This window comes from Panthera leo, chromosome B4 (genome assembly GCF_018350215.1).
Source record: "Panthera leo isolate Ple1 chromosome B4, P.leo_Ple1_pat1.1, whole genome shotgun sequence".
In the NCBI taxonomy this organism is placed as follows: domain Eukaryota; kingdom Metazoa; phylum Chordata; class Mammalia; order Carnivora; family Felidae; genus Panthera; species Panthera leo.
In genome coordinates, this window is record NC_056685.1 from 138111436 (window position 1) to 138130907 (window position 19472).

At 62.8% G+C, this 19472-nt stretch overlaps 1 protein-coding gene across 2 annotated transcripts in view; it reads left to right on the forward strand.

Moving 5' to 3' along the window:
- GRAMD4 (GRAM domain containing 4) overlaps positions 1-19472 on the forward strand; it is a 72296-nt gene that overhangs the window by 16223 nt on the left and 36601 nt on the right. For both annotated transcript variants that reach the window (XM_042948142.1, XM_042948143.1), the window contains exon 2: positions 17762-17972. In XM_042948142.1, the coding sequence (XP_042804076.1) occupies positions 17762-17972 (211 nt within the window). The remainder of the gene's footprint in view (positions 1-17761; positions 17973-19472) is intronic.

Sequence of the window (19472 nt, forward strand, 5' to 3'; positions counted from 1 at the left end):
CCAGGCTGGGGGTCCGACCGGTTAAATGGCCCGGTCGAGCCCGGGGCTCTCAGTTTCTGTCGGTGTGGGTGTGCTGGGGCTGAGTGACCCTGGCCGGCCTTTCCGGCAGGGTCAGCTGTGTCACAGCAGAGGGACTCTGACCGCCTTCTGTGTGGGTGGAGCCGGGCCGAGCGGTGAGTGAGGTGGGGGCTGCCGACGGCCCTTGTCTTCCCAGCGAACCAGTTGACCGGATCTTGTTTCCTTTTGCGACCTGGGGGTCAGGCCCGAGCAGGCGGCCTTCCGTTGTTCCCTTGAGCCTTTCCCACTGTCCCCGAGGTCTCGAGGCTGCGGGATCGTGTCAGCTGCTGTCCCCGGCAGGATGGGAAACCACCCTCCTGGGCTGTGCCAACCCGTCAGTCCGGATCGGCCAGGTCTCCGAGGAGCCTGCCGCTCTCGGTGAGGCCTGCCCTCCCCCGGGAATCCACCGCCAGACCTTTGGACCCTGGTCGGGACGGGGGCTCTCCGTTGGGATCGCGGAGCTTGGTGCCGGAAGCTGGACCGGGGCAGCCCTGTGGCTGTGCCACGTGGGCACGGGCGGCGCGGGTCCTGGCGGAAGGGCCTTCGCGGAGCCAGGCTGTGGCGGGAGCCCCACGGCGGGTGGGGACGAGGTGATGCGGTGAGCGGGGCCTCCCCTGGACCTGAGGGGCTCTGCTGAGTGGCGTCTCTCGCGTTTGCTGCGACCTGCCCGCAGCGTCGTAAGGAGGACAGAAACCAGTGCGGTGCAGGTTCCTGTTTGAGGGCAAGTTCACGTGGAATGTGGGTTTCTCCCTGTTCTCTGCTCGCACGGGCTGCCTCTCAGGTGCGAAGGCAGCCTGTTCCGATCAGCTGCGTTTTTCTGGTTCAGGGTTTGGCAGTAGACCCTTTTTCTGGGCCGAACTTTGGCGAGAATTCTAGCCAGAAGTTGGGGTGTCTTCTGCTCCGGTAAGCCGAGGCCAGGGCTGTGGCCGTGGAGGGGCCGGAGGGGTCCTCTCGCTCCTCAGCTGCTGCTGCCTGGGGATTCCAGTCATGGAAGGTGCCGGACATCCTCTGGCCCGCATCCTGACGGGACCCTTTAAGTGGCTCCCCGGCCCCCGACCTCAAGAGATGAAATGCTGGTTACTGGTCTGATTTGCAGGTGCTCGATTCTGGCTGCCCGAGGAGGCCCGGGTCGCTGGGGTCCGGTCGGCTGAGCGGTGGGGCCCCCCCTGGGGCAGGAGGAGCCCCTGTGGTCCGATGGGGACGTGAGGGAGTGGTGCATCTGTGACTTCCTCTGAGGGCAGGCGAAGCTGATGTGGGACAGCTGCCGGAACTGAAGAGAAGCAGGGTGGGGGGGGAGGGGGCACAGGGGTGAGTTGGGAAGGTGAGCTCCACAGGGTGGGCCTGGTGGGTGGGCCAGGGTTCCGGCACCTGCTATGCTGCCCCCAGAGCCCCGGGGAGGCAGGGCCGTCAAGCAGGAGGGGGGTCTCCGGGAGGGGGCTGTCACAGAGGGAGTGTGGGGACAAAGCCGACCGAGATGTGGGGTCCGGGGTTGGGACGGCACGAGATTTGGGGAGAGGCCCCCGCACAGGACACGTCGGCGTTTGGAAGCTGGGTCCACAGATGGGGGCTGGACATTCGTGCTCGGGAGCGCCCTGGACCCAGTGGCGGGGCCTGGGGGTTAGTGGTCGCGTTACTGATTCTGGAGCCTGGGGATGCGATGGCTTTTCAGACTTTGAGCCGTTTTCCTCATCGTTGTGCTTTCGGATATTGTTCCCCCCGCCCCCCCCCCCCCCCACCGCCACCCCCCGTGTTCTCTGTGGAAGGAGACGAGAGCATTGCCTCAGATCAGCTCCATCTGGCGTCACGGCCACGCGGGCCGACGGATCCTGTCCCGTTTGTTGGAGCTGAAGCAAATGCACGGTTGAGGTTTTAATGCCCTTTGCAGAAAAGTGACCTTGGAAGCCTTTTCCCAGGAGGGGCCCCCCTTCGGGAGCGATGCAGGAGGACCCCGGGCCCCTCTTGCTCCCCCAGTGCTGCCTTCTCCCTGTAGATCGAGCGCAAAGCCCATCTTAACCCGAAAGGCACCGGGGAACGTTCGCTGTTTACAGAAGCAGGTTGTGGAAGGGCCCTGCGGACGGGCGGGCCCTGCGGTGCTGGCATCATTCCTTCTCGAGTGGCCGTGAAATGGACTGATCCACGTCTGGTTCCAGCTTGTGAACGGTGCCCGCAGGTGTCCCCCAGATGCTGCCTCCTCCTCCTGGTCTCTCAGTGGCAGGACCGTAGGTCACCGTCAAGGGGGACAGAAGGTGTCCCCCACGTGCAGCATCCCAGGCTTGCCTTGTCCGCCCAGCAGGGCGGGGTCCGCCGCAGCCTCGTTTCTGCACGGGGGCACCTTTGCCGCTCGGGTCCTCGGGTGTGGAGCTGGTGGCCTGGTACGCTCAGGCCGGTGTGTCTGGTTCCCCTTCTGTTCGTTTCCCTCCCGGCCACCCGTCCCTTCTGCTTTACCTGCGTTCGATTCCTTCCCCCGGGAAGGCAGCACCTGTGTGCTCCTGGGACCAAAAAGGCTCTGATTTGCCTGCTGAGTTGCAGTCTGTGGGTGGAGGGGGGTCGGGAGACGGGCTGCTGGGCGTGGAGAACCACAGAGGCCGTGCGTGCTGGGCTTCAGAGGGAGAGTGGATGTGCACAAGGCGGGGGTGCAAGGCGGTGTACGTGTGCACGTTCACTCAGGTGTGTGAGCCCAGGTGTCCCAGGGCCCGTGTGCCTGGACCGAGAGACACCTGTGGATGAGGACTTCAGGGAGGGCTTCCTGGAGCAGGAGGCGTCTGTGGCCCCTGAAAGTCGCACAGCACCCAGAGAGAGGCAGGGAGGGTGTTTGTGAGCAGATGGGGTGGGAAAGAGGACGTGTGCGTGGGGACTCCTCTGGCCTGAACCCCAAGGGGGAGGGCAGAGGTGGAGAGAAGGGGCGAGGCGTAGCTGCTGGCCTGGCCGGGAACGGGGGTGCTGCCCCTCCCTTGCTGCATGGCTCTGGGCCAAGTCTTCCTTGTAAGGTGAGGGTGCCGCCCTTGCACGCGCGGTGACACAGAGCAGACAGCGCTCAGGCCCTGTCCCCCCCCCCCCCCCCCCCCCCCCGCCTCCCGTCTGCCACACGCCCTTCAGCCACATAGCCTGCCGCTTCCCCGCCGCCAGGCCTGCGGTCCAGCCTGCTGCACGCCTGGGGCCCACTCTGGTCGTGCCTGCGGACACAGCTCCCTACTGGGACCCAGCTGCCACCCCTCGAGGCCTGGACTGGGGTCAGGGGGAGCCGTGGACCGACCAGCCCGCCCCTGCGCCCCTTCTCCAGGGTCACTGGGTAGGCTGGTGTCTCTCAGACCCCGGTCTCAGGACCCTTTGTAGTCTTCGGTTACGAGGCCACCAGAAGGCCCCTGTATACGTGGGTTGTCTCTGTTGCTCTTGACTTTCTGAGAAAGCATGAGCGGGGTGCCGGGGGGGCTCAGTCAGCTGGGCGTCCGACTCTTGATTTCGGTTCAGGTCATGATCCCGGGGTCGTGGGATCGAGCCCCAAGTCAGGCTCTGTGCTGAGTGTGGAGCCTGCTTGGGATTCTCTCTCCCCCCTCTGCCTCTACGCCTTCTCTCTCTCTCAAAAGAAAAAAAAAAGTAAAACTAAGAAATCTAAAGGTATTCCAGAAACTGCCAACTATAAACCCATTCCGTGTTTACGTAAATAGCTTATTCTTATTAAAAAAAAATCACCGTGTCCCCCCCCCCCCCCCGCCACTCCACAAAAAGGAAAGCTGTGGGGGCACTGGCAGCTTAAGTTATGTGTCACATGCCCCTTTTGCCATGTTGTCTCTCCGTGGGCCGCCTGAGGACGAGCGTGCAAAAGCAAATATGGCCTTATTTTTGACCTCATGGGTCCCCCCAGAAGAGGTTCCTGAGCCACGCTCCGAGAACTGCTTGTTTGGCTTTGGGAGAGGTTTCCCTGAAGTGGTGAATGAAGGTTCTTGTTCCCGTTTTTTTGTTTTATTTAAAGTCCTTCCTTTATTTAAAATAATTTTAAAATGTCCTTTGCTGTGGAATAGTCAACACCTTCAGGATCCAAAAGGGGTTGAAGCTTAGGATGAGTCTCCAGTGCCTCCTGCCTCCTCCCCTCTCCCTCCCCTCCCCCCCCTTCCGCTTCCTTTCCCCTCCCCCTTCCTCCCCTCCCCCCTCCTCCTTTTCCCTCCTCCTTATCCCCTTTCCCCTTCTTCCCTGTCCCTTTTTCCCCTCCTCCCTCCTACCATCCCCACCCTCTCCACCCCTCTCCCTTCCCCCTCTCCCTTCCCCCCTCCCCCCTTTACTCCAGTGCTGGATGGCGGATGGCTTGCGCGCACTGGCAGATAGCAGTCAGCCCAGGCTGGGAGGTCTCCCGCAGGATTTGAAGGGTCCTCCTCCTTGCTCAGGCTGCGGGGGCTCCCTTGCGTGGCTGTCCCCCGTGGGTGGACCTGAGGGTGCATCCAGCCTCGTTTCACTGTCACAAAAACGATGTGGCAACGAAATGACCTTGCCTCTACATCATTTTGCAAGTATGAGTAGGAGACTTTTCCCGTAAGGATAGTGGATGTTGCAAAATTGCCCTGCGCGCCCCCCACTGAGTAGGGGCCCCGGCTTCCTTGTTCCCACGCCCACCCGCTGCATGTTTGCTGGTCTGTTAGGGAAAAGGGTTTCTCAGGGTTGCTCATGGAACTTTAACTTGTGTTTCTCTCTTTATAAGTGGAGATTAATCATCTTTCCATAGGTCAGAGGACTGTCTGCCTTTTTCGTGAGCTCTCTGCGTCTTTGGCCCATTTTTCTGCTGGGCTGTTTATCAGTCTTAGACAAATTAATCCTCTGTAGTATGTGTTGCAAATATTTTCTCCTAGATTATCATTTGTTTGACTACTTAGGTTTTTGCCTTGCAAGTTTTTTTTTTGCCATAATCTGTGTTCTTCCGGTGATACACGTCTTGCTTGGAAAGGCCCCGTCCAGTCCTGAGGTCCTGGACCCTCCTGCCCCCCACCCTCGCCCACCCCCCGCCTCTACACGGATGCCGTCCTTGTTTTCCGTGCACATCTTTGGTCCATTTGAGTGTATTTGGGGAAGGCATGAGGTGTGGCTTCGACATTACCTCCTTCCACACAGCCGCCCGGATATCCCCACGTCCTTTGTTGGATGGCGTGTCCCTTCCCCCTGATGTCAGATGCTCCTTGGATCCCGCTGGAGGCTGGGACATTGTAGAACGGTTGTAGCCCCAGCATGTTCCATCATGTGGTGGAGCTGGTCACCCTCATTACTCCTGCTTTCCAGAATTTTCTGGGTTATTCTGGGTTTGTCTGTTTCTCCTTATGAACCTTAGCCTTAGCTCATTTTGCTTCCTCTGAAGTCTTTTTGTAATATTTTTAGGGGAATCACATTAGATTTATAGGTTATTTTAGAGAGTTTTGCTCATGCTGTCTCTCCTTGTATGTTTATGTATAACCACGATGAAGTATACATAATACGATAAGTGTGATATACCATGTACAAGGTGATAAAACACATATAACGTAAAACATGCCATTTTGACCATTTCTGAGCGTGCAGTTTGGTGGCATTCGGTACGTTCAGTGTTGAGCGACCAACACTCCATCATGTCCAGGATGTTTTCATCTTCCCAAACCAAAGCCCTGTCCCCATGAAACACGAACTCTCCGTTCCCGTCCTCTGCCCCGGGGGCCTTCATCTACCTTCTGTAGCTATGGATGTGAGTCTTACAGGGACCATAGGAGCAGAATCGTGCCGAATCAGTCCTTTTGTGCCTGGCTTCCTTCACTGAGCACGGCGTCCTCAAGGTCCGTCCGGGTCGTAGCCCATGTTAGCACCCCATCGCGTGTATGAGCGATACTGCTCTGTGCGTGTCAACCACAGTGTGTTTGTCCGCCGTCCGGATCCCGCCGAGCCCCGGTGTGGGTACTTCGGGTGCATACCCAGAAGCAGGACCTCCGGGTCCTATGGCCGTCCTGTGTTTGTCTTCTCAGGACCCGCTGCTGTTTTTCGTGGCCTCCAGGGTGTGGTTTGCACTCCCTGGCCTCAGTGTTTGCTTGGGAATCCGGTAAATGGACAGCTCTGAGCCTGGCTGCCCTGAGGCCCCAGGCAGGTCCGTGAGCCATCTCCCTGCACCCCAGGGCACCTTGTGCCCTGCCTTCCATCTTCCCCTGTCATGGCTGTGAGTCCCTCTCAGCTGCGTCCCCCTCCATGTAGAAGGGGTCGCCTCAGTCACAAGCAGCCGATACGCACGAAGTCCTTAGTGCGGGCCTGGCCCAGAGACAGGCGTGCAGGAGCCGGGGTCCAGCCTCCCGGAGGCCGGCATGTGGGATTGGGTTGGGGGGGTGGTGTGGGAAGGGGTCAAGTCCGTGGGCCCAGTGCAGTGTGCTTCTCAGTGCGGCTGCTGTGGGCGGCGAGGCTCCCGGGTGCTCCCTGTGCCGTGAGTCCTCTCGGGCCAGGCTGCCCTCCCTACCCAGGACGGTCCCCACCTGGCCTCAACATGCTCCCCGTCTGTGCTCCCTTTCCCTGGGGTGCCTTCCTCTGCAGCTCAGAACGGCCTTCCCTGGCCGGTGGGGCCTGTGCCCCGCCTGCCCGGCTCCTCCGTTCTGTGGTTAGGAAGTTCCTGCGCAGTGGGCACGCCTCCTCTGCATTCCTGCATCTGGTACATAGTAGGTGCTCATTAAACACCGGCCGAGCGCCCGCTCGTTGCCGTCCCTCCGAGCATCTGGCGTGTGGCTCTGCCCCGCGATGCAGCTGCAGGGCGACAGTGTGCACGCCAGGACCCGGGCCGCGTGCCAGACCTGCTGCGCGGCCGTGTCTTTGCCCTGCGGAGCCCCCTGCCGCCTGGCAGCGGGGACACTCAGAGACCCAACCGTCCGTCCATCGGCCACACGGCGCTGGGCAGTTACCTGGGCGCCCGGCGCAAAGACGACTCTGAGGGTTCGGGTGTTTTGTGGGTTTTCTAATATTTTCTTTCCGTGGCCGCGGCGTGAGTGCCAGCCCGCACGTCTGCGCCAGGCCTGCCCCGGGCAGGGCTGTGAGCCTTTCTGGGCTGGCTGAGCAGGAAACGCGGGTTCCACCTTCTCGCTGTGTATTGTCAGACACAGAAAACCTTTTGGGGCATGTGGTGCTTGAACCCTCTGCCCGGGGCCTGGTCTGCAGGGGAGGGGTCTGGCGTGGGGGAGCCGAGATGAAACAAGAAAAACAAAGCTGCCTCTGGACAGGTGCCTTTTTCACCTGAGGGCTGTTTACCTTGGCTCTGGATTTGCCTGGGGACTAGGAAGTTCTTTAAAATGCACCTCACCCACCTGGAAGCAGGTGACACCAGGTGATGGCCAGGTGACAGCCCTGTTAGGTCTCCTGCTCTGGGGAGGGGACAGTGGGGGAAGGTGGTTGGAGAGCCTTCGTGTGGGGAGGGGACAGTGCACGGTCAGAAGCGTGGACTGGATGTTGCAGGCGGGAGCCGGGGCCCGGGCCTGGCTCCTGGAGTTTTCACTGTGCTCTCTGTCACTGCGGAGCAAAGGACACTGCCCTGAGACCCAGGGGGTGGCCTTCCGGGGTGGTCAGTGCTTTTGGCTGGTGGCCGCTCGCAGCTGGCTGTCCTTCCAGCCAGCCCCGCTGCCTCAGGAGGGATATGGGGGACGGGGGAGAAGCCCCCGGCACCCGACCCAGGTGCACAGAGATGTGTCGGTTTCCCTCACCAAGATCCTTCTAGATCTCGTCTAGAGACCGTCCAGGCTGCCCCGGTGTCGCCATGGATGACCCCTCGCCCCTCACCTCTTTCCTTAAGAAGACTGGATGGTGATGGGGACACGCACCAGTCAGTGTGTGATGCTCAGGAAATGGGACCCCAGTGCTTAGGGAGGGCCCGGGCGCCCCGCTACTGGGCCAGTAAGTGCCGTGACCGTTTTGAGAGTTTTTGGTCTGCTGGGCACTTACCGCCGTAGGATATGGGACGCTAGGGCATGGCCCGTGGCCAAACCTAGCCCACTGGCCTGCAGCCACACCCATCCGGTGGCACTGCGGAGCTGAGAAGTTCTGACAGGCCACGCAGCCCGCCGAGCCCCAGACATTTCCTACCTGGCCCCTTACAGAACAGGATCGCCCGCCCCCCCGCGTGTTGTCTGGTGAGACGCAGTTGGAGAACAGCCCGTGTGCAAACAGCTGTGAGCCACGCCCCTTTGTGCTTTCAGGAACTTGGGCCAGGGCCATGGCAGGAAGTCATGACTGGTGCCCGGACTCTGGAAGGTGGTTCCTACCAGCAGCCTCACTGGCTGGGTCTTCCCAGGTCCCGGTTGCTAAGGACAGTGGAGGGAATTGAGATAAATCTGTGTGTGTGTTTAGTAGCTCATTCTGTTTGCTTACACGACACAGAGGTTTTTGTCTACCTGCTCCTAAACTTTAGGTTTTTTCGCTGGCTTTGTTTTGCTTAAATAAACATCTGTGTGGCCACTCAGCCAGGCTCCCCACTCGGTCTCCTAGGCAGAGGGGCCTGTGGGCTGTCCTGCAGTAAGGGATGCATTAATAGAGGTATGTGCCAGGGAGGGCTGATAGCTGGGCCCATCTGGGGTTAGGGCAAGCACAGGCTCTCAAGTCCAGTGAGGTTGGTTTCTGTTTCTGATGTGCCACTTCCCTCTCATCCTGTTTCCCCGGCCTCAGTTTCTCCTTCTGTCAGTTGGTTTAACAATAGAATTATTGTTTCAGCATTGTGACCGGGAAGTATGACACCTGGGATACAGGAGCTTGTCATTCTTGCCTGAGATTTGGGGCCCTGCACAGATTTTGGGGTGCACAGGAGGCCTGGGGCTCGTCCTTCCCTGTGTCGGTGCCCTGTGAACATTCCACGGGAGGTGTTCTGACCCCCTGCCTGGGGCTGTCCGGGTCCTGTGCTGTGTGCACCTGGGCTGAGGCCCAGATGCCTGGAGATGGGCGCCCGGATGGGCCTGGCTCACACCTGTCTCTTCCTGCTACTCTAAAGCCCAGGGAGGGCAGGTCTTGACCTGAGTGGCCCTGCCTCTGTGCACCTCACCCCCGATCCTTGGGGCTGGTTCCCAGCGGGAGTCAGAGGGCGGGGGTCAGAGGGCGGGGGTCTGCTTTGTGCAGGGCAGGTGGCGGGGCGGAGCCTTGGTGATGGAGTGCTGGCGGGGCGGGGGGCGGCTGCGCCCTCTCCTGATCGGCCGCCTGCTGCCCGGGGCCGGGTCGGAACCCTCGCTGGAGTCTCGGGCACCGTGGCCCTGGCTTCCCACCGCGTGCAGTCTCTGCTCACCCACCGCCCGCCCCTTCCTCTCCTGCCTGTCGGGGGGGGGGCATGGAAGCCGCTGCTGACTGGGGGGTCTCGGGCGTCCTGGAGCCTCTTACCCTCATCTTCCAAGTGGGGACGTCACCGCAGCGCCCCGAAGGTAGAGTGACAGTGGTGCACGTGGAGGTGGACGGAGGTGCGGGGCTAGTGACGTCTGCTAAGTGTGTTTCTGGAGAATGGGACCTGGGGCTTTCCCGGGGTTGCTTCCACCTGCCGGGCACGACTGAATGTGATGCCCGGCAGTGCTCTGAGAAGGGAGTTCCGTTCGCACCATCACAGGAGCCGGGCACCGCGGAGGCAGGGTAACCCACCCGTGGGCACGCTGCCGTGGCCGGTGGTGTTCTCCCTGCCTGGATGGTGAGGAGAGACAGCTCGGGTCCGAGCTCAGCACAGAGCCCGCTCCCGGTGGGTGCTCCACGCGTGTGGCACGTAGGACAGTTGGGACCAATTCGGACGGGCGCGTGCCCCCTCACTGTGCCCCCACACGAGTGTGCTATGGGATGCACGAGCAGGGGTGACGTCGCGGGGGCTGGGAGCCGCGCGGCTGGGCGGGCAGGTGGTGCGGAGCCAGAGGCGGGAAGAGTGAGGTGGTCACTTGGTGGTGGCTCCGACAGCAGGAATGTCCCTGGCAGGGTCCCAGGGGCCCCGGGGAGGTCTTGACATCTGGTCGTTGGTGACCCGAGGGGGGCTGGGATGGCGGGGGTCGTGAGTGGGGTGGGGCCCACCCCACGTGCCTCGGTGGGGTACGCTTTGGGGCTCCCCTCCCCTCTGCCCTGTGAGCGTGCTGTCTGGGTCCCGCCTTCCAGGACTGTCTTTGGTCCCTTCAACCCTCTTGGGCTCGAAGTTTTTGCATTTTGACCTTGGCTCCCGATCTTCGCCTCCACCCCTGGGCCCTGCTGGGGAAGAAGGGTAAGTGGGAGCGCTGAGTTCCGTGATGTTTACTGAGCCCCGATCTTGTGTGGCCTCAACAGCTTGAGGCAGAAGGAGCAGGACAGGGCAGAGGAGCAGCTCTTGGCAGCTTGCTGGCACCCTGTTACCTTTGTCACGTTGGGGGGACTTGGGGAGCTCACTAAACGTACAGTTGGATACGCTGACAGAGGTATTCAGTGCTTGAAATCCCTCCTATCTGAATTACATCACTACTTAAAAAAACGTGTATTTGTTTTGGGTGGGGAGGGGCAGAGAATGAGGGAGAGAGGATCTCAAGCAGGCTCTGTGCTGACACATTGCAGAGCCCGACGCGGGGCTGGGTCTCAGGGACCCTGGGACCGTGACCTGAGCTGAGATCGAGAGTCAGACGCTCAACCGACTGAGCCGCCCGGGCGTCCCCACGTCACTGCTTTCCCTACCGGGTAAGATCCCGGGGCGGCGTGTGTGTGTCGTGTCTGGGTGGTGGAGATCCTGTGTGCCAGAGGCCGCGGCTTCTGCCCCCGCCGTGCACTCAGGCCTGCGTGTCGCTTTGGTGGCTTGAAAACGGCCACGGCGGAAGCAGCCACACCACAGAAACGGGCGCCTGCTACAAGTGTAGGCTTAACGAAGCGACGGAGAGAACGTAGGGTGAATGTGTGACGGGGGCAGCCGCCCACCGTGAATGGCACACAGAGGTCCAGGAAATCTTCCTCTGCGAGAGAACCGTCCTCCCCGTCAGCAGGGAGCACCCTCACCCCGTCGCAGGTGAACAAGTGAGGCTCTGATGCACCTTCGTCTTGTTAACGCAAACAGAATCGCCAGCCGTCGTCCCTGTGGGAGCCTGTCCCTGTGGGAGGGTGGGGGTCGAGGGAAGACCCAGGGGAGCGTCGATGAGCACCACTGGCCCCGCGGCTTTCCGGCGAGAGTGCTGCCCGTGAGCGTGAGCCGCTCAGCCTCATATCCATTTACTTCCTCGCAGTCGCCTGACCTTCGTCTCCACGCGCGGGTCCCCGGGGCCACTCCCTGCGCAGTCCTGTGCCATCCACACCGTGGTGTGACCCCAGGTCGCAGAAAAGGGTGTGGCAGCGCCCATCGGGCCCTCCCGGCTCTCCCGCTGTCCCGCGCCCCCCCCCCCCCCCCCCCCCGGGTGATCGTCAGGGTCGCCGAGCTGGCAGGACGTGAGCCTCGTCGGTCGTCCACGGGCTCGATGCACACCGTGGTTTCGGCCTGACCTTTGTGGGAACGGACGGTCCCGGAAGACGCCCGCCAAGGGAAGACGTTCAGGTCTCCCTTCCCCCCACCTTGTGGAAACACCCAGGTTGTTGAAGCCTTGGCATTGCGTTTTCCGCAGGCGTTCACGGATTAGGGACCGTAAGCTCGGCAGGGCCTCGGCTGGGCTCCTGGGCAGAGTCCGAGGACGGCCCTTTGCTCTGTGGGCTCTGTGGGGGGACAGCTCCTTGCAGCTGTGGCTGGGGGGCCCGGAGCCGGCGAAGGGCCCCGGATTTCCTGGCGCTCAGAGCCCCGTCGGCGCGGCCCCACCTTTGCCCATCATTCCTTCATTTGCCGGATGAGCGTGTGTGACCCTGGCACGTGCCAGCCCTGCCGAGGCCAACCCGCTGACTGGCTGTCTGCGGCTGGCGTGTCCCCTGGAGGGCGGTGGCTGCCACTGCCCTTGGGGGGACCGCGTGCTGACAGTGTGCGGCTGGGGACACAGATCCCAAACAAGGGAGCTAGCTGGGCGTTCCAGGACCCCAAACCAGATGGGGTGATGGCTCTTACTTGGAGAAAAAGGCACTGGGATGGGAGACACCCCCGAACCAGAAGGGCCCGGCGGTAGGAGCAAATGTGGCGGCAGAGGACCCCCAAGGCCGGGCCGGGGAGACCCCGGGAGGGCCCCCGGCAGGATGCCACGGGCTCTGGTTTCCTGCCACGTGGAGCGGGGGCTCAGCTGGGGAGGAGGGAGGGTTCGGGGTGGAGAGGCACACGGGTGTGTGGCCCAGTTTGGAGGTGGGGGGCCGTGCTGGCTGCAGGTGGCCGTGGGATGATCCCAAGGTTGGGGGCTCCTTCCAGGTCGTGGCCAGAGCAGCTGGTGGACGTAGACAGCGTCCAGCGGGAGGCGGCTCCGTGCTGTGCCGGGCAGAGCTGAGCTACCGGCGAGGTGCCCCGCACGCAGCTGGCAAGCCAGAGCAGAGCCCCCAGGGAGGCCGGCGGGTGCTGGGTTGGGGCAGGACGCCTGGGTATTGACCCCAGGAGCGTTTGGGGTCTCACCGACCATGCCCAGCCTGGCAGGACCGAGGTGTTCGTCGGGGGTGAGGGATGTGGCTCCCAGACAAGCCTTGAGTTTGGGGAAACCCGGGGGTCATGGGTGCGAGCCAACATTGTGAGCCTGGCACGGGGTTGGGGGCAGCGTCCGTGGTCCTGCGTGCCTTGTGGGTCTCAGGCCTCAGACTCCTCCCCGGAGGGCCCAGCACAGGGCCCTGCAGGGCCGGGCAGGAGTTGTGTGGGTGCCGGGGTTCTGGGGGCGAGGCTTTGGGATGCTGACTGGGACCCACCTGAGGCCGCACCTCCTCCCTGGCCCTCCTGTTCCCCCTGCAAAGCCTCGGGGTCCACAGCGGCCGCCCCAGGCCGCTCCGCCCGAGGAGTCTGGGGCCGTGTTCCCAGAGGATGGAGACGTGGCAGAGGGCCAGGCGGTCTCTGGGACTGGCTTGTGGGCAGGGGGGAGGCGCCCAGTTCTCCACGTCGGTGGCTCCCCAGGAATGGGGCTTAGGACGGGCCTGCACCCTGTGGGAAAGTGGACACCGTTCATCCCTGGATCGGCCGGAGCGCCGCCAGGTAACCCGGGAGACGAAGCCAGGCCGGGGAGTGGTGCGCGCTGCGCGTCGAGGCGGGATGGCGGGGACGCGGCCGGGGCCGGAGACCCGGACCCACCGTTTAAAAAACCTTGGCTGGGAAGGGAAATAAAGTCCTTTGTGGTTTCCAAGTCCAGTTTCCCTAGACAGTGCCGCCTTTGTGTGTCCAGAAGGCATTCATCGGGTTCCCAGAGCAGCGTGCTTTGTGTCTCGGGCCGGCGCGGCCGGACTCAGTCCCGCGTGCGGAGGGCGCGGGGCCTGGTGGGTGCTGCCTTGAGCTGGGCGAGCCCCGCTGCCCTGCGCCAGGGTACCAGGTGCCCCGTGCTTGCTCCCGGGGCAGACGGTTACAGGGTCCTTGCAGACCGTCCCGGCTCTGGGCGGGGGTCTGGAGTAGCCACGGCCAGGGTCCTTTCCCGGCGCGCCTGCTTCTGCACGGAGGTACAGAGAGGTGTTCCCTCTGAGGGCTGCGGGGCCGGGGGCAGCGGGTCCCGCTGAGCGCCTGGTTTACCTTGGGAGGGGGCAGGGGAGGGGGCGGGGGGGGCTGGGCTCACAGGAGCTGCCCTGAGCTGCCTGGGGTGGCCTGCGGGTGCCTGTAGAAGGCCGGTTGTGGGGAGGGTGGCGGGAAGGTAGGGTGGGGGAGTGGGGGACTAGCTGGGGGGCTGGGGACACGTGGCCGCAGGCACCCGGAACGCGAGGTGCAGGTAAGATGCGTCGAGAGCGTGCCCGCTCGACTCTGGCTCTGTGTGGAAAGCTTCCCTCTGGGTCACACTTGGTGCCCGAGATCTGGCCTCCTCTCTGTGTCTGAGACGATGCTCCATATTGGTTTTCCGTCTACCTCTGAAAGTGGGGGGTGTGCCGGCTGGCACGGTGTGTCCTCCCCAAATTCACGTCCACCGGAATTGGTGAACGTGACCTTACGTGGACTAGAGACCTTGCAGGTGTGACTGAGGTGCGGTCAGCCGTTCTGGGGTGGGGTGGGCTACGCTCTGGCCCGGCACAGGGAGGCAACACGGTGGGGTCCCCTCACAGGCTGGGCCGGCCCCCGCTGGGGTGGCTGGGGAGTCACGGCTTGTGGTCCTGATCTGACAGCAGTGCGGGTGCTTCGTTCTTTGAGGGGCCCAAGGGGTCTGGGGGAGCAGGGCGACGGGCACGGGAGTGAGCCTCTGGGAGCCCCTCTCTCTGGTGGGCTGTGTGTCTAGACCCCCTCCCCGCCCCCCGTCACAGGCTGACGAGAGTAGCCAGCAGGAGGAGCCCAGGGTTGGGCTGAGCTGGCGGCTGGAGGGATGTGGCCCTGGCTAGCCCAGCGTGTGGGGCCGGGCCCAGGCGTGCATTGCGTTCTGATGGTGCCGGGCTGGACACTCGGTGCTTTGTCCCCTGTCCTCGTGTCCCCGCCTCATTAGCTTGCCGGAGCTGAACCGGGAAGGACAGCAGCCCCAGCTTCAGGGGCCATAGAGAGCCCCAGACAGAGAGCCCACCCGGCCAGAGCCGTGCCGGGAGTACGGGAGCAAGCCCGACCGCTTTCCGCCGGGCAGAAGTCAGCCAGGTGTCCCGGCTCGCGAGCCTCCGCACCCCACCGTCCCCCGACGCCGAGGAGTCCGGCCGGTCTTTTTGGAGTGAAAGGGAGTAGGTTTTGCGTTGCTGCGTTTCCCGTACCCAGGTTTTTACTTCTGAGCTGAAAAAATGGGGGCGCTTGCGTGGCTCAGTCGGTTAAGCGTCCGACCCAACTTCAGCTCAGGTTACCTTCTCACGGTTCATGAGCTCGAGCCCCGCATTGGGCTGCGCGCTGACAGCGCTGTGCCTGCCTGGGGTTCTCCCTCTTTCCCTCTCTCTCTGCCCCTCCCTTGCTCGCTCACCCTCTCGCAAAATAAATGGACTTACAAAAAAGCAATAGGAAAGCGTCCTAGGACGTTCGGAGGAGGAGGTTTTACAAGCCACCTGTGGACCCATAAACCTAATGCAGGGTCCTGTGTCACCTTTACTGGTTTTGGACACCTGTTTGCCTTAACGGGACCGGGATGGCAGTTAGAGCCGCCTGTGTCACTCGGGGATGGTGTCCTGTGGGAGTCCCACGTGATGTGCCAGAACCCCTTGCCCTGCCCCGTCCGGGGGCGGGTGCGTAGCGGGCAGGGCTGCTGGGTCACAACTCGATCTGAGGGCGAGACTCGCCCCACGTGTTGGCTTTGCCCTGGAGACGGAGTCACTGGTTCCGAGGGCGGCTTTGTGCACGGATCCCGCTGCCTTCTGCCGCGTGCGGTGGCTTTGGTTTCCTTTTTAGTGAACTTGGAGGTTTTTGCTCCAGTAGTGGTCGATTTCCTCTTGCTGTGAATTCCTCTGCCCGGGGAATTGGCCTGTCTGCGGACCAGGGTCCTGGAACTTTTGCCTGTTTATTCAAGCGGTCTCAGGACAAAGACAGTAATTATTCAGTACACCACATTTGCTACACATGCCCCTTGTTTCACTGCATTTTCATTTAATTTCTTTAATGTTTTATTTACTTTTGAGAGAGAGAGGGAGAGAGAAAGAGTGTGAGTGGGGTAGGGCAGAGAGAGAGGGAGACACAGGATCCGAAGCAGGCTCCCGGCTCTGAGCCGTCAGCACAGAGCCCGACGCGGGGCCCGAACCCACAAACTGTGAGATCATGACCTGAGCCGAAGTCGGACGCTTAACCGACTGAGGCTCCCAGGCGCCCCTCCCCCCCCACTGCGTTGTTTTTAGCAAGTGGAAATTTACTTTTGTCCAGTTGATTATCAGACTCTTTTACTCCGTGATTATTTTTTGTCATTTCTATTACACAGACTGTTACCCCCACTCTAGGGACTTGGTTGGCACGAAGTTCTCTTTTCTTCATGTTTGTGTGTGTGTGTGTGTTCGTGTTTTCCTTCATTCACCCGTTTCATCCATCTGGAGCTCATGGCAGCTGGTTGTCCAGGTGGCCGCCCCCCCCACCCCTCCAGACGAGCAGCGCTGCCCCTCCCCCATGGCCCCCATCGCCCTTTCTGGGCTCCCCTGGGTCCCTGGGGACACTGGGCATTGTGTGTCCTGTGGCTTTTGCCCCTAGGGCCACACGGGGGCCACGTTGTAGTGTCCCAGGCAGGCTGGAAGGAGCCCCTGCAGCCCCTCCCCCCCACATGCCTCCGCTGTTCTCGAGGACCAGAGCAAGGTCTGGTCCATTTCGGCTGGGGCCTTGCGGGCCCCACTGTTGTCATCCCCTGCTCAGGGCAGGAAAGCTTGCCGAGGGGGCAGAGGGCCCCTGGCGGTGGGGGGCTGTGATCGAAGGGCCCTTTGACAGCCCTGTGCCTGCTCCATCCCAAACGGTCCCAAACAGGAAGAGCCTCTCCCCGCGTTTGCGGTTCTCCGTGAGATTTCCCCAGTGGGACGGCCCGGGACGAGTTCCATGCTGCTCAGCCCTCTCCCTGCCCGCCTTGCCTGGGGGTGCTGGCCCGTTTTCTGCGGCCGGCGGCAGGCTCCCGGGGTACGTCATCTGGAGCCCCCGGAGCTCTCTGGTCTGGAGCTCCTGGAACTCTCTGGTCTTACTGCTCTCATTCCCGTCTCAGAGGCGGAGCCGGGGCCTAGAAAGGCGGTAAGCAGCAGAGCAGGCTGCAGCAGTCTTGTCCGGGCCCCCACCCTCGCAGGGACCCAAGGCCTCACGGCCCAGGAGCTGTGCGATTGGGACCCGGTGGGGTTTGTGGCCTCTGCTGTAGGCTTTGGAGCGAGGTCGGCTGGACGTGCAGATGAGCTATTGGCTCTGTCCCTGGGGGTCCTGGTGGGGCGCCTTGCCTTTCCTGGCCACGGCACAGAGATGTGGGGCACCCCACGACACGTCCGTCCCCGGGTGAGCACGTGGGTCTGAACTTACACGTGTCCTCCCTCGGTGTGACCCCCCAGGTCAGGTCTTTGCTGCCGTCATTCCCGGCTAGAGGAGCCCGGCAGGCAGTCTGTGGGCTGGGGCCGTGCTGGGGAGGCAGGCGGGTGAGTGCGGGGCTCCTGACCAGCCCTTGTGTGTGGGACGACCTCTCTGAGCAAGAATGAGCCGCCTCTGGAAGCCGAGCAAGGGCTGCCCAGGCAAGCGGGAAGGTGCTTTAGGCAGACAGAGCAGCCTGCGTGGTGACCTGGGCGAGGGGACCAGGCCCAGTCGGGGGACACGAAGCCGGGGCCCCACTGGGTTCAGAAGGGAGCCACTGAGACGCCCTAATGCCGAGCATTCTAGCGGTTTTCGAGTGTCTGCTTCTGTCTGGGCAGCGTGTGGAGCCACAGCTCTGACCACGTCCTTGATGGTTGGCTGGTTAGGAGGGCTTCTGATGAGACCCAGGGTCTCTGGCCTCCCATGCACCAGGCTGGCCGTCTTTATGGCCGGGAAGGTCCTGCTGACAGACTTGGCTTCCTCCTGTCTTGTGGGGTACACGGGGGGGGGGTGACGTCGGTCGGGGGCAGTGGTAGGAGCTTGGCCAGCTGAGTGGGGGTGATGGAGGGACCCAGGCTGGTGGGTGCAAGGTGGGAGCCGGTGGGTCCCGAGTGTTCCTTGAAAAGCCAGACTGACCGCTCCCTGAGGACAGGGCTTGGCCACGGGACCGAGGTGTGTGCGGGAGAACCGTGGGTTCAGGCTGTTGGGCGTGTCACGTGGGCAGGTGGCCGGCAGGCGAGTGACCGAGCCTCCCCCCTTCTCTTGCAGGGACCCCGACCGTCATGTTAAGGTAAAGCAGAGAGGCTCAGTGCTGAACATGCTAAGGAGGCTGGACAAAATCAGGTTCAGAGGTCACAAGAGAGATGACTTCCTCGATCTAGCAGAGTCTCCAAATGCCTCGGACACCGAATGCGGAGATGAAGTTCCCCTGAGAATACCTCGGACCTCGCCCCGGGACAGCGAGGAGCTGAGGGACCCTGTGAGTATGCTGTGCGGGCCTCCTGGCAGCGGGAACGCCCCCTGCTCTGCTTGGCCTCGTCCCCGTGTCCGGAAGTGTAGGCCTGGGGGCCATCCCCCGACCTCAGGTGGCCAAGCAGAGCGTGCACTGGGCAGCCCCGTCCTGCCCGGGCTGGCCTCCCCTCTGTCCTCATCTTGTCCCGGAACGGCCCTCAGTGCCCGGGGTTCATACCCCCCGCCGATTGAGGATCAGACAGCCTGCCTTCACCACGGGTCTGTCCAGCAGCTGGATTTCTTTTCTTTCCTCACTGGTTTTCTGGGTGGCTGGCCGACTTCTGGTGCGGAAGTGAGGCAGAGACCCCAGCCTGACGTTCCCGACCCTCGGCAGCTGGCCGAGCCCAGGCTGGGTCCTCGTCGACCGCTGTGGGCCCGTCAGCAGGGTGCCCTTTAGTGGGGCAGCTAGACAGCGTGGCTACGGTGGGAACTAGGCCTGAGTGGGCCCTGCCTTCTGGAAGCTTGTGTGTCTTCGGGGGCTGGGGCGGGCTCCCTGGCCAGGTGTGATCGCGGGGCTCGCCGTCATGGGCACCGCTGCCTGAGGCCTCCCCGTCGCCGGGGAAGACGTCCACAGCCATCCTGCCTGGCGTGGGGGACCATATTGGCGGTCTGCTGGTTTCTCCTCTGAGCGCCCGAGCTAGTTTCCTTTCCAGGGGTGGGCTGTGAGTGCTCGTCCTCCCTGGCTCCCTCTATTATTAATGCCTCAGACCAGAACGGGGACTACGAGTCCGCTCCTGGCGGGACTGAATAATTCACTCGGAGCCGGGCTGCCTGATCAGGTGGGCCGGGCGCTGCGGAGCCGGGAGGGGAGCCTGCCGGGGTGTGGGCCGCGGTCCCCCAGCTGCTCCTCCAGCCGCAGGGTCCCTTGTTGCCTTGTGTCCTGGTACACGTGATGCAGAGCGCCACGGGCTTGTCTTGCAAGGAAGGCGGTGTGTCCCCCGTTCTGGCCCGTGCCCCCCGGGCGCCGGGAGCCACGGCTCCGACGGTGGTCTTCGGGTCGAGTGTGCCGGGGGCACTTCGGGGGCATGAGTCCCCACGCGCGGGTCTGAGCTCGCCCTGGGGTGTGATAGGGATCCTGCAGAGCAGTCTTCTGGCTCCGTGCTCCGTCCGTCTGTCCATCCTGCTGGGGCTTAGCGGCAGCCGCCTTGCCCTGGGTGCTGTCTGCAGAGAGGCCCGGACTCGCCCTAGAGCACGGCCCCTGCGTGGGGGTGGCGGCCGATGGTGCGGAGGGTCTCGGGACCCAGCCGTGCCCATGCCCTGCTTTGAGGTCACGTCTGAGGGTGCGGGGAGGTCTGAGGGGTGGCGGGCACAGGGGCTGTGTGAACAGACAGCCGACCGGGACTCTGTCCGTGGCGGGGGCGCTGGGCTTGGGCTCCCACGAGGGTTGTGCCATCGACACGTGAAGCTCTCCCCACTGAAGCGACCCGTGACCCCGTGTCCCCCAGGTGGGCGTGCTGGGTCCACGGCA